At 43.2% G+C, this 13,755-nt stretch overlaps 1 protein-coding gene across 1 annotated transcript in view; it reads left to right on the top strand.

Annotated features, from left to right (window-relative positions):
* The window catches only part of LOC110126285 (collagen alpha-4(VI) chain-like), a 113,153-nt gene that overhangs the window by 2,992 nt on the left and 96,406 nt on the right, over positions 1–13,755 (top strand). The window contains 5 exon segments of the mRNA XM_070466998.1: positions 5,349–5,894; positions 6,307–6,499; positions 6,501–6,658; positions 6,661–6,861; positions 12,545–12,876. Of these exon segments, the coding sequence (XP_070323099.1) occupies positions 5,349–5,894; positions 6,307–6,499; positions 6,501–6,658; positions 6,661–6,861; positions 12,545–12,876 (1,430 nt within the window).

The raw sequence follows: 13,755 nt of genomic DNA, 5'->3' as shown, positions 1-13,755 counted from the left end.
AAGAAAAAGAAAAAAAAAGGTACAACCCATTAAAAAAAACCCAAACACCATATGACCCATCAATCTCCTTCCTAGGCATGTACCCTGAGGAAACCAAAATTGAAAGAGACACATGTATCCCATTGTTCATTGCAGCACTATTTACAATAGCTAGAACATGGAAGCAACCTAGATGTCCATCGGCCGATGAATGGATAAAGAAGTTGTTGGGTTTTTTTTTTTTCTTTTAAATACAATTCATGAGGTTCTCACTGCAAGTATACTGGGGTGGGTTGCCATTCCCTTCTCCAGTGGATCACGTGTTGTCAGAACTCTCTACTATGACTTGTCTGTCTTGGGTGACCCTACACAGCACGACTCATAGCTTCAGTGAATTATGCAAGCCCCATCACCACGACAAGGCAGTGATCTGGAAGACCCAGCAGTGGCCACAGGACTGGAAAAGGTCAATCATCCCAATCCCCAAGAAGGGTAGTACTAAAGAATGTTCCAGTGAAGTGAAAGTCACTCAGTCATCTCTGACTCTTTGCGACCCCATAGATACAGTCTATGGAGTTCTCTAGGCCAGAATACTGGGGTGGGTAGCCTTTCCCTTCTCCAGGGGATCTTCCCAACCCAGAGATAAAACCCAGGTCTCCTACATTGCAGGTGGATTCTTAACCAGCTGAGCCACAGGGGAAGCCCAAGAATACTTTACTGGATAGCCTATCCCTTCTCCCACAGATCTTCCTGACCCAGAAATCGAACCTAGGTCTCCAGCACTGCAGGCAGATTCTTTACCAACTGACCTATCAGGTCAAAAACATCCAAAAAGAATGTTCTAACCATGGGACAATTCTGCTCATCTCCCGTGCTAGAAAGGTCATGCTCAAAATCTGACAGGCTAGGCTTCAGCATGATGTGAACCAAGAACGTCCAGATGTCCAGACTGGGTTTAGAAAAGGCAGAGGAACCAAGATCAAATCCCCAACATTTGCTGGATCAAAGGGAAAGCAAGGGAATTCCAGAAAAGCATCTACCTGTTTCATCGACTATGCTAAAGCCTTTGACTGATCATAACAAACTGTGGAGAACTCTTAAACAGATAAGAATACCAGTCCATCTTACTTGTCTTCTGAGAAAGTTGTACGAGGGCCAAGAAGCAACAGTTAGAACCCTGTATGGGAAACGGATTGATTCAGGATTGAGAAAGGAGTACACGGGGCTGTCTGCTGTCACCTGTTCATTTAACAGATACACTGAGCACATCATGAGAAAAGCCAGACTGCATGAGTTACAAGCTGGAATCAAGATAGGTGGGAGAAACGTCAACAACCTCAGATATGCAGATGATACCACTCCAATGTCAGAAAGCAAAGAGGAGCTAAAGAGCTTCTTGATGAGGTTGAAGGAGGAGAGTGAAAGAGCCGGCTTAAGACTAAATATTAAAAAAACCAGGATCGTGGCATCTGGCCTTATTACTTCATGGCAAGTAGGAGGGGAAGAGGTGGAAGTAGTGGCAGATTTCCTTTTCTTGGGCTCTGAAATCACTGCGAACAGTGACTGCAGTTATGAAACTAGGAGACGATTGCTTCTCGGCAGGAAAGTGATGACAAACCTAGACAGTGCGCTGAAAAGCAGAGATTACTCTGCCAACAAAGGTCCATATAGTCAAGGCTATGGTCTTCCCAGCGGTCACACATGGTTGTGAGAGTTGGACCATAAAGAAGACAGAGTGCCAAAGATTTGATGTCTTTGAACTGTGGTGCTGGAGAAGACTCCTGAGAGTCTCTTAGACTGCAAGATCAAACCAGTCAGTCAATCTCAAGGGAAATCAACACTGAATACCCACTGGAAGGACTGGTGCTGAAACTTCAGTATTTTGGTCATCTGATTGATGGGAACAACTGACTCCCTGGAAAAGACCCTGATGCTGGGAAAGATTGAGGGCAGAAGGAGAAGCGGGCGGCAGAGGATGAGATGGTTGGATGGCATCACCGACGCAATGGAGATGAACCTGGGCAAACTCCGGGAGTTGGTGATGGACAGGGAGGCCTGGCGTGCTGCAGTTGGTGGGGTCGCAAAGAGTCGGACACGGCTGAGTGAACAGCAACAAGAATTAGCTGTCACCTAAAACCCGGGGATTTTCACACCAACACTTGAATTTCTGGCTTCTCTTGGGAAAAAGGCACCAGCCCCGCATTCTCTTCTAGGAGCCACCGTCTAGGACTGAGCATCTCTGTCCTAGCTCTGCGGGACTCCGCGCTCCCTGGTGCCGGCCCTCCATTCAGCCGGCTTCTCAAGCTGACTTCTTTGCCTGGGGGTTGGAACTAGCGTGCCCGGAGAGACTCAAGGGGGCTTCAGATTGGAAATCGTCAGTGGAAATCATGCTGTCAGTCTCTCCCAGTGCAAGGTTCATAGCAGGTACTCAGTAACTTTATTAAGTAAATAGACAAGGGCTCACACGCCCTTCCCAGGGCAATCTTCCGATGCTCACATGTAGTTCCACAGGGAGACACACGGTGGCGCTGTGCTATCAGAAACCCCCATGTGCCCGCGGCGCAGACTGCATCAGTCCTGGTCTTCCTTCCTGGCCAGGCTGTATTCCGTCTGCCCTGACTGTGCGCGGGTAACTTCCATAGTATATCACAATTTTACATATATCCTAATGTATATGTCTTTTACATACATCCTAATGTACATTTACATACATCCTAATGTAATGTACATACATATACATTAGTCTTTATCTGTCTACACACACACACATATGCGCATGCAATATGGAAGTTTAAAATTAGAAGATATATAATACTATATATATGAACACATATAAGGGCTTCCTGGCTGGCACTAGTGGTAAAGAACCTGCCCGCCAGTGTGGGAGACATAAGAGATGCAGGTTCAATCCCTGGGTCAGGAAGATCTCCTGGAGGAGGGCATGGCAACCCACTCCAGTATCCTTGCCTGGAGAAGAATTCCCGTGGACAGAGCGATCTGGCTGGCTGCAGTCCATAGAGTCACAAAGTCAGACACAGCTTAAGGGGCTTAGCATGCACACGCTCATATAAAGGGCTTCTGTGTGGCTCAGACATATAAATAACATATATGTGATTAAAATATGCATAGGATTTTACGTATATAAGGATATATAATATATATGGCTTAAATATATTTAAAATTAGATGCATGTCAAAACATATTATTCATTAAAATATATGATTAAGATATATGTGAAATTATCCGTATATATGCAATAATATACTATATTGGTGTTTCTCTTTCTGACTTACTTCACTCTGTATAATAGGCTCTGGTTCTGTCCACCTCATTTGAAGTGACTCAAATGCATTCTTTTTAATAGCTGAGTAATATTGCATTGCATATATGTACTACTACTTCCCCATCCATTCTTCTGCCAATGGACATCTAGGTTGCTTCCATGTCTTAACTATTGTAAACAGTGCTGTGATGAATACTGGGGTACATGCGTCTCTTTCAATTCTGGTTTCCTTGGTTTGTACACCTAGCAGTAGCCTTGCTGGGTTATATAGCAGTTCTATTTTGATTTTTTTAAGGAATTTCTACACTGTTCTCCATTTTGGCTGTACTAGTTTGCATTTCACAGCAGCAGTGTAAGAGGGTTCCCTTTTCTTCACACCCTCTCCAGCATTTATTGTTTGTAGACTTTGATGGTAGCCATCTGACTGGCGTGAGATGATACCTCATTGTGGTTTTTATTTGCATTTCTCTGATGCTGAGAAAGATTGAGGGACGGAGGAGAAGGGGATGACAGAGGATGAGATGGTTGGATGGCATCACCAACTCAATGGACATGGGTTTGGGTGGAATCCGGGAGCTGGTGATGGACAGGGAGGCCTGGCGTGCTGTGGTTCATGGGGTCGCAAAGAGTTGGACACGATTAAGCGACTGAACTGAACTGATAATGAGTGATGTTGAACATCTTTTCATGTGCTTGTTAGACACTTGTATGTCTTCTTTGGAGAAATGTCTGTTTAGTTCTTTTGCCCACTCTTTGATTGGGTTGTTCATTTTTCTGGTATTGAGCTGCATGAGCTACTTGTATATTTTGGAGATTAATTCTTTGTCAGTTGCTTCGTTTGCTATTTTTTTCCTCCCAGTTTGAAGGCTGTCTTTTCACCTTGCTTATAGTTTCCTTCGTTGTGCAAAAGCTTTTAAGTTTAATTAGGTCCCATTTGTTTATTTTTGTTTCTATTTCCATTACTCTGGTAGGTGGGTGATAGAGGGTCTTGCTGTGATTTATATCAGAGAATGTTCAGCCTATATTTTCCTCTAAGAGTTTTTTAGTTTCTGGTCTTACATTTAGATCTTTAGTTCATTTTGAGTTTATTTTTGTGTATGGTGTTAGAAAGTGTTCTAGTTTCATTTCTTTACAGGTGGTTGACCAGTTTTCCCAGCACCACTTATTAAAGAGATTGTTTTTTCTCCATTGTATATTTTTGCCTGCTTTGTCAAAGATAAGGTGTCCATAGGTGTATGGATTTATCTCTGGTCTCTCTGTTTTGTTCCAGTCCTTCCAATGAATATTCAGGGTTGATTTCCTTTAGGATTGACTGGTTTAATCTCCTTTCTGTCAAAGGGACTCCCAAGAGTTTCTCTAGCACCAAAGTTTGAAAGCATCTGTTCTTTGGTGCTCTGCCTTCATTATGGTCCAGCTCTCACATCTGTACATGACTACTGGAAAGACCATCGCCCTGACTATATGGACCTTTGTCAGCAAAGTGGTGTCTTTGCTTTTTAACATGCTGTTTGGGTTTGCCATAGCTTTCCTGCCAAATATACGCTGATATTTTACTTTTAGCTTGTTGTCAATTTCACCATTTGAGAAATGTCAAGCAATGTTTATCTCATGCCTTCAGTGGGGTTCATCAGAAGCAGACTCTGAGATGAGGGTATGAACTATGGATGCAAGTGATTTATCTGGGAGTGGAGCTCCGGTGACACCGTTAGGGGAGTGGGGATGGAGAGAGGAAGGGAAGCCTGCCAGCATGGGCGGAGTTAGTGAGCAGGCTATTGCTGGAGGCTCTTGGGGCTTGGCTCTGCCAGGGACTCAGGGGCTTGAGCTGAGCTGTCTTCAGAGTGGTCCCACTCAAAGGGCGAGGGAGCTGGGGTATTTATCCATCACCCGCTTCCAATCATGGGCTGCTGGCTGCTCTCACTCACTGCTGATCATGCTTCTGGCCAAAGAATACACACAGACAGAGTCTCAGGTGCTGTCAGGAGAAAGGCAGCAATGAGGTGGGTATTGGGGGATCGGGACCCACAGCCTTGTCCCATACCCTCTCACACACCGTTCTGACGGCTTGCTGCTTCTTCTTCTTGCCTAGGCTGTGTACACATCGAGAAGGCAGACATTTACTTCCTTATTGACGGGTCTGGCAGTATCCACCAAGACGACTTTCTCGCAATGAAGGTGTTCATGAATGGGGTGATAAGGATGTCCCATGTTGGACCCGATGGAGTCCAGTTTGGAGTCGTTCAGTACTCGGATGAAGTCAGTTGTCAGTTTACCCTCAGCCAGCGCTCCAGTGTGGCGGGGCTGGAGGTAGCCGTTGACAGCATCCGGTGGAAGAGAGGGGCCAGCAGGATAGGTGAGGCCCTGGGCAGCAAGATCCAGGTCTTTGCAGACACTGCTCGCAGCAGCGTGCCTTGGTATCTCATCGTTGTCACCGACGGCAGATCTGTGGACCCGGGGGCTGACACTGCAGAGGTGCTGAGGGGCCATGGAGTCACCATGTATGCAGTTGGAGTCAGAGATGCTAATATTGTTGAGCTTCAAGAGATCGCTGAAGACAGAATGTTTTTTCTGCATGATTTTGAGTCCTTGAAGGCCATCCAACAAGAAGTGGTACAAGACATTTGTTCCTCAGAGAGTAAGAATTGTTTTCTTCAATCTCACTCTCTCTCTTTGAGTATATATGTCTAATCTATTTGAATAGGCTTCATTCTGGAACTGTGGATTCACAGGTCTAAAAGTATTGGACACAGAGTGACCATGAGCTAGAATAAACCAAGATGGTTCATGTGACAGATATCTATCATATGAACTATCTATAGATCTATAGCTCTATTGATCTATAGATAGATCTCTATCATATGGCTGTGTCTTATTTTGAGACTGATTTGTCCTGGGTCGCAGAAATTTATTTCCTTGACTTCCACTTCCACCCCCTTTATGAATGTTTTCATGTTGTGTATATGTCACCCCAGACTCTCCCTGGGGACGTGTAATTAATTGTTTCAGACTCTGAGTAAATGCTCTGTCCTGCTCCTTCTTTCCTCCAGCCTGTAAGAATAAGAAAGCTGACATTATCTTCCTGATGGATGGTTCAGAATCTGTCTCGCCAAAAGACTTTGAAAAGATGAAGGAGTTCATGAAGCAAATGGTCAAAAAATCTAATATTGGTGCTGATGAAATTCAGATTGGCCTCCTGCAATTCAGCTCAGACCCCCAGGAAGAATTCAGGCTCAACCGAAAATGCCTCAAAGGTGGACGTTCACAGAACCATCTCAGATGTTATGCAAATCAACGGTGGCACATACCTTGCGAAAGCTCTGAACTTCACTCTGACTGTTTTTGGGAGTTCAAGAGGAGGGAGGCCCAGTGTGCATCCATATTTGATTGTGGTCACTGATGGGTCTCCTGGGACAATGTAGCTATACCAGCCAAGGCCCTGAGGGAGAGAAACATAATTATTTTTGCCATTGGGGTGGGTCAAGTCAAATTCTCTCAGCTTTTGGAGATCACTAGTGACCAGAGCAAAGTGTACTATGAAGAAAAATTTGAGTCCCTGCAAAATCTGGAGAAGGAAATTCCTTACCAGGTCTGCGTTCCACAAGGTGGCCGACAGAGGGCTTGGTACTTGATCCACAAGCCCGCGGCAGGCATCAGGGACCCAGCTGGCTCTCTTAATAAAACTGATACTTTTAGCCTTGTCCTGGGAATATTTTTTTTAATTTATTTTATTGAGTATTGATTTACAATGTTGTGTTAATTTTTGTTGCACAGCAAAGTGATTTAGTTATATATATATATATTTTTTTTTTTTTCATATTCTTTTCCATTTATGTTTTGTCACAGGTTATTGAATATAGCTCCCTATGCTATACTAGGACCTTGTTTATCTATTCTCTGTATACTAGTTTATATTTGCTAGTCCCAGACTCCCGACCCACCCCTTTCCCAATCCTCCCCAGCGGGCAAGCACAAGTCTGTCCTCTGTGTCTGTGAGTCTGGTTCTGTTTTATAGATAAGTTCACTTTGTGTCATATTTTAGATTTCACATATGAGTGACACCACATGGTATTTGTCTTTTTCTGTCTGACTTATTCACTTAGTATGATAATTGCTAGGTCCATCCACATTGCTGCAAATGGCATTATTTCATTCTTTTTCATGGCCGAGTAGCATTCCATCATAGGTGGTGTTTTTTGTACAGGGCCTGGTCTTTGGACTTCCAGAGACCAGGTTAAAACATTACATCTCCACATAACCCTGTTAATAATTAATAAATAGATATTATAAATATTTTACAAGTGAGAAAACCAAGGCACAGCAGAATCAGGTTGTTTGGTCTAGGTAAGTGGCAGAGATGAGATGTGAACTTAAGGTAGTCTGGTTCTAGAGTCTGCATACTAAATACTGTTCTATATTGCCTTTTGGCACAGTACAGAACCTCTCAAATGTTAGCGTGCATTTGAATAACCTGGAGAGCTTGTTAAAATGCAGTTTCTGATTCAGTAGGTTGGGGTGGGCTTCTGCATTTGTAACAAGCTCCCACATGATGCTGATCCTGCTGGTCTTCAGATCACACTTAGAGTAGGAGGTTATATGACACGGTGCGCGTGTGCACGCTAAGTCGCTTCAGTTGTGTCTGACTCTTTGCGACCCTGTGAACTGTAGCCCGTCAGGCTCCTCTGAGCATGGGATTCTGCAAGCAAAAATACTGGAGTGGGTGGCCATACTCTCCTCCAGGGTATCTTCCCAACCCCAGGGGTCAAATTTACGTCTCTTATGCCTCCTGCATCAGCAGTTGGGTTCTTCATCACTAGTGACTCCTGGGAATCCCAAAGGAAAGTACAGTATGGTACAATATAGTATATAGTGTAGAGTCATGTGGAAGAATATTAAATGATGTGCATAAACCAGTAATCCTGCATCAACCCCATGTGCTGCTGCTGCTGCTGCGAAGTCACTTCAGTCGTGTCTGACTTTGTGCGACCCCGTGGACTGCAGCCCACCAGGCTTCTCCGTCCGTGGGATTTTCCAGGCAAGAGTACCGGAGTGGGTTGCCATTGCCAACCCCCATGTGAGGCAGATGCTATTATTGAAAGGTTGCGGCTGTGAGCTGTGAGCTACGTTAGGATTCGTGACCTCCGGAGGACCGGATTTTGATCTGGGTCCAGAGACGGGTCTTGATCACTCGAATCTTTTGTGTAATAAAATTTTATTAAAGTATAAAAAGGACAGAGGAAGCTCTGACACAGACATCTGAAGGGGGCAGTAAGAGTGCCCCCTTGCTAGCTTTTAGCAAGGAGTTATATATCTGTTAGCAAGTTGCTAATCAGATAAAGAATCACCTCAAAACTGAGAGAGTTGCATCAGGTGCCTCTCCCACAACATTTTGAGATAGCCTTTGCACAAGGTGAGTCATCCCCAGTCATAAAACAATTGACATGAATCTTAAAGAAAGGCAGATTTCCAAGCAAATGCATAATTTCATTAACATAGCTTAAGAGAACATTCCCATGAATAAGATGTACTGGCTTGTTGAGCCATTATTGGTTCAAGGTTTAGTCTTAGGTGGAACAGATTTGAAGAAAGGCAGATTCCAAGGCAAATACATAGTTCATTAACATAGCTTAAGAAAAACATTTCCATAAGAGAAACACTTTGGTTGGCTCAAGGTTTGAGGAAAGGTAAGTTCTGGCAGAACCAGGTGTCCTCATGACAAGATAGAATTTAAAGAGAAACCTCCTTTTAATTTTGTATAGAGAAAAAGAAAAAAAAGTCTGCTGCTTACAGTTTATTTCCTCCAGTTGGGGAGCCCTAGCCTTCCTACCTGTTGCCCTCTCATTCTTATACTCAGTCTCCAGGTGAGAAAAAGAAGAGAGAGGTTATGAAGCACAGATGGGAAATAATGGAGGAAGAGTTTGAACTTCCCAGCAGTTTGGTGTCAAAGCCAGAGCCAATTTTTCAGAGTATTAAATGACCATTTTTGATTCTACTATCTCAAGAATCAATCCTAAAGGAAATCAACCCTGAATATTCATTGGAAGGACTGATGCTGAAGCTGAAGCTCCAGTTCTTTGGCCACCTGATGTGAACAGCTGACTCACTGGAAAAGACCCAGATGCTGGGAAAGATTGAGGGCAGGAGGAGAAGGGGACAGCAGAGGGTGAGATGGTTGGATAACATCACTGACTCAGTGGACATGAATCAGCAAACTCTGGGAGACAGTAAAGGGCAGGTGAGTCTGGCATGCTATCATCCATGGAATTGGAGTCAGAAATGACTTAGCAACTGAAAAACAATGAATCTCAAGATTTTATCACTACTTTGCAATGCTTTTGGTAAATTCAGAAATCAACCGAGGGTCTTCCCTGGTGATCTGTGGCTAAGACTCCATGCCCCTAGAGTAGACAATCCAGGGTTTGATGCATGGTGAGGAACTAGATCCCACGTGCCACACCTAAGAGTTCTTATGCCGCAACTAAGACCTGGCCTTGCCAAATAAGTAAATATTGAAAAGAAAAATCGATCAAAAAGAGTGCATGTATAGAATTATTTGTTTAAAATAAGCATGGATTATGAAATGCCCTTCGGCAGTTCAGTTCTTCGGGAATCAAAGTCCTGGAGACTTTGATTTATTTTTGCTGTTGTTCTGTTTCATTTTTGTTGTCTGTGATTATCTTGGAGAGGAGCAGAGGTGCAGGATTCCAGCTTCTCTTCTCAGGTCATTTTGAGCCATTTAATAAATTAGGATTTGTAGTCATCTCTGGTTCTGTGTTAGCTGGTACTTTAATAATGGCTAAACCTAATTGATTCTAAGACTTATAAAGCTGAACCAGACAAACTTCAGAGGTTATCTGGTGAGAGTCAGCCCTCTTTGTTAACAGGGAAAGAAAATGCTCCTTGCATTACAGGGTAAAACCCAGTGAAAATGCTTCTGGGGAAAATGTAAATTAGAAATGTCAGAATAATATACCATACTCAGATTTTTTTTTTTTTTTTCTGAATTCAGATCTGATATAGAAATGGGATTTACACCTGTGAAAACTCTTTATGGCAAATTCCAATTAGAGACTTAAAAATCAAAACAAAGCCAAGATGTTTTATATGGAAGGATGGGAGTAAGGCATATTCTGTCTTTTCAATTCCAGAAAGACATCTGGACAGCTCGCACAGAATGTGACATTTAGGGGGTTGAACACTCATGAGTCAGCCCTGGATCCCAGGTCCCTGAGAAGCTTCAGCCACTGTTTATGACTATTTTAACCGGTGAAGGGTCCAATGTTTATTTATTTCCCCTGAAACTTCCTTCTCCCCAAATTTGCCATTTTGTTTTGTGATTCTGGGCCAAATACTGCAGTTTATGCTGATCTAAAGAGAAAATGTCTGTCTGCATGTCCTGTCTTGCTTTGACAATCCAATGTCATGCTTGTCAAGAAATAGTTAATAAATAGCAGTCCTTTTGTGATTTTGAAGTTTTCACCCAAATTCGAATCCAAATGCATTTGTAACCATTAACTTTTCCTCCTTAGTGAAATTTTGTAGATGATCTTATTATGAATGGGTAGGTGTAGCCAAAGTTGTGGTTTTTCCAGTGGCCATGTATGGATGTGAGAGCTGGACTGTAAAGAAAGCTGAGCACCGAAGAATGGATGCTTTTGAACTGTGGTGTCTTGGAGAAGACTCTCGAGAGTCCCTTGGACTGCAAGGAGATCCAACCAGTCCATCCTAAAGGAAATAAGTCCTGACTATTCATTGGAAGGACTGATGCTGAAGCTGAAACTCCAATACTTTGGCCTCCTGATGCGAAGAACTGACTCACTGGGAAAGACGCTGATGCTGGGAAAGATTGAAGGCGGGAGGAGAAGGGGATGACAGAGGATGAGATGGCTGGATGGCATCACCGACTCCATGGGCATGAGTTTGAGTAAACTTTGGGAGTTGGTGATGGACAGGGAGGCCTGGCATGCTGCAGTCCATGGGGTCACAAAGAGTTGGACTTGACTGAGCGACTGAACTGAACTGAGGTGTAGTCTGAAAGATCAGTGGGCCTTCCAATTCTAGCTACACCTTCTAGGAGGGGTTAAGTATTTTCAGGTAGGAGAAACATAAAGTTGAGAGTGATAATCAGTCTTGGTCTTTTCTAATATGCTTCTCTGAAACAAGGGGTCTGCATGGGTGATGAATGAAACTTCCAGGGGAGAAGGGAATAGTACAGCCTGTACTGAAAGAGACTCAAGGCTGTTTTATATTTTGTCTTCATTCATTTGGGGAACATTTAATGAGCCTTTGTGTTAGACACTGGGAAAGTAAGATGGCATAGTCTCCTCTATGAGGGAATGTTTGTTCAGAGGGAGAGAAGGGCTTGTAAAGTAATAGTGGATATGCAGGGGCATTTAATAGCTCAACTTGAGGGCTTGGGGACATGAATCACAGATGCTTTAGGGCAGGGGCTTTTGAACTTAAACTTGAAGGACATGTGTGAGCTAACCAGATTAGAATGGAGGGAATGGGAAAGGATACTTCAGGTGGAAGGAATAGGATGTGCAGAGGTTCTTTTGAAACAGGTCTTATATGAAACAGAATATAAGTATCAGTTAGTTTTTGCTGTATAACAAGCCATTCCCCGAAGTAAACAACAAAGATTTGTCAGTGAAAATAATCAATAAGAATAGAAGTCTTTTCTAGTTTGTTTTCTAGTTTTTTCTTTGAGCCAAACTGAGGACTAGCCTGGAAGCCCACTCTCTAGATTACTCTGAGAAACTTCTCCAGAGAAATAGAGTTTTCAGTATAGTTTTACATCCCATCAGAACAAAGAACATTAAACAAGTCAGGGTTATGTTTCTTCAGAGTTTCAGGAAAAGAAGATTCCAGGAAGGACACAGCATATCAGCGTGGCCTTGGCACTTGGGAAGGGTGTCTTATCATCAAAGGAGAACAAGCATTGGCATCCCAGGAAGAGAGGCATTTAATCTTTATTTTTAACATGGGCCTTCTTTACTTTTGTGTCCCTTTTCTCTAATAACTAAAGTTGATGTAGAGCATCTGTTTGATAGGCCACAAACGGGCTACTTTAGTTAGCATAAAATTCAGGTTAACTCATGTGTAAGCCAGACAGATTTCCCTATATCTCAATATGTGAAAATTTCTTTCCTCACACCATTATTTCACTTATACTTCTGTGGGTTGGCTGGAGATTCTTCTTGAAGGACCAGATTGGCTGATATCTTCTGGGCTGGGTTGTGCAGTCATAGGTGACTAATTTGATTTCTTTCTCCTCTACCTTCAAAGGATGCAGTGTGGATGTGTCTGTAGGAATTGATCTCTCTATTCCCATGAGGCAAGTTCAGCTGAGGCTTCAACGGTTATTGCCAAAGCTGATGCAGGAGCTGGCTGTGCTTTCCAATATCAGCAGTGATGTTACGGGCCAGACCAACGTGATGCTCCGCTACCATGGAGCATCAAAGGGCCAGCTCATCTTTGACTCAGGATTTGAAAAGTACAGTGACGAGACCATTCAGAAGTTCTTGATTCACCAGGGTGCCAGGAGCAACCATATGGATGTGGATTTTTTGCAGTCCCTGGTAGAGAGTGCTATCCATCTGTCTTCTGCCAATGTGAAGGTAATAAATGCTAAGAAAATCTGTCTGGAGGCCATTAGGCAGGGTTGGAGGGATAAGACTTTTGTGACTGAGGCCAACTAAGTTGTTCTTCTCTGCAGAGCTTACCCAGAGGAACTCTAGGTACTCTTACTCAGTAAAGACCAAGAAGAGACGTGTCTTCATTCAGTCAGCTAATACTTACCAAACCCTGGAGGCTCTGCTGAATGCCAGTAGGAATAAAAGGATATAGTCCCTGCCCTCGGGTTGCCCACAGCTAGTGATCCAGATTCGTTCATGGCACAGATTCATCCCAGACATCTTGGAAGATATTAGTTCCTATGGTCACTCATTGTCACGTAGAGTAAGGCTCATTATTTTTCTAACCACCCCCTTGAAACATCTTTTGTGACAGTTAAAGGCTCCCTAGCAGTTAAACCTCCCTTCCTGGGTCCCCAGAACTATGCACCCACAGGAGTCCACAGGAATAAAAAGGTCTCATGTAACATGTATTAGGAAATTACATCCCCGAACTTTGAAAGGTACATTGAATTTTTCTTTCAGTCCTGTATCCAATGGGTTTATTTCTTGAATAATGGAATTCACTTTTTAAGTTAATTTTCTCTGGGTAGAAGTCGCACATTTTATTTGTAGAAAATGCATTAAAATGTGGGAGGTTTGGCATTGATGAAGATGAATATTGTAAAAATTTTTGGAAGCTATTTTTAAGTGAATACATTAAGCTGGTTCAAATTCTTTTTTTGGGGGTGGGGAGCATGTAGGGGAGGACATTGAAGTGTAAGGGAATGTGTAAGAAAGTAACAAATAGATGAATGGGTAAAACCAAAGGGAACAGGGTGAAAGGCTGGGTATACCAGAAGACCTAATGAAGAGAGGTGCAGC

This window comes from Odocoileus virginianus, chromosome 4 (genome assembly GCF_023699985.2).
Source record: "Odocoileus virginianus isolate 20LAN1187 ecotype Illinois chromosome 4, Ovbor_1.2, whole genome shotgun sequence".
NCBI classification, from domain to species: domain Eukaryota; kingdom Metazoa; phylum Chordata; class Mammalia; order Artiodactyla; family Cervidae; genus Odocoileus; species Odocoileus virginianus.
This window is presented reverse-complemented; position numbering and strand designations above follow the sequence as displayed.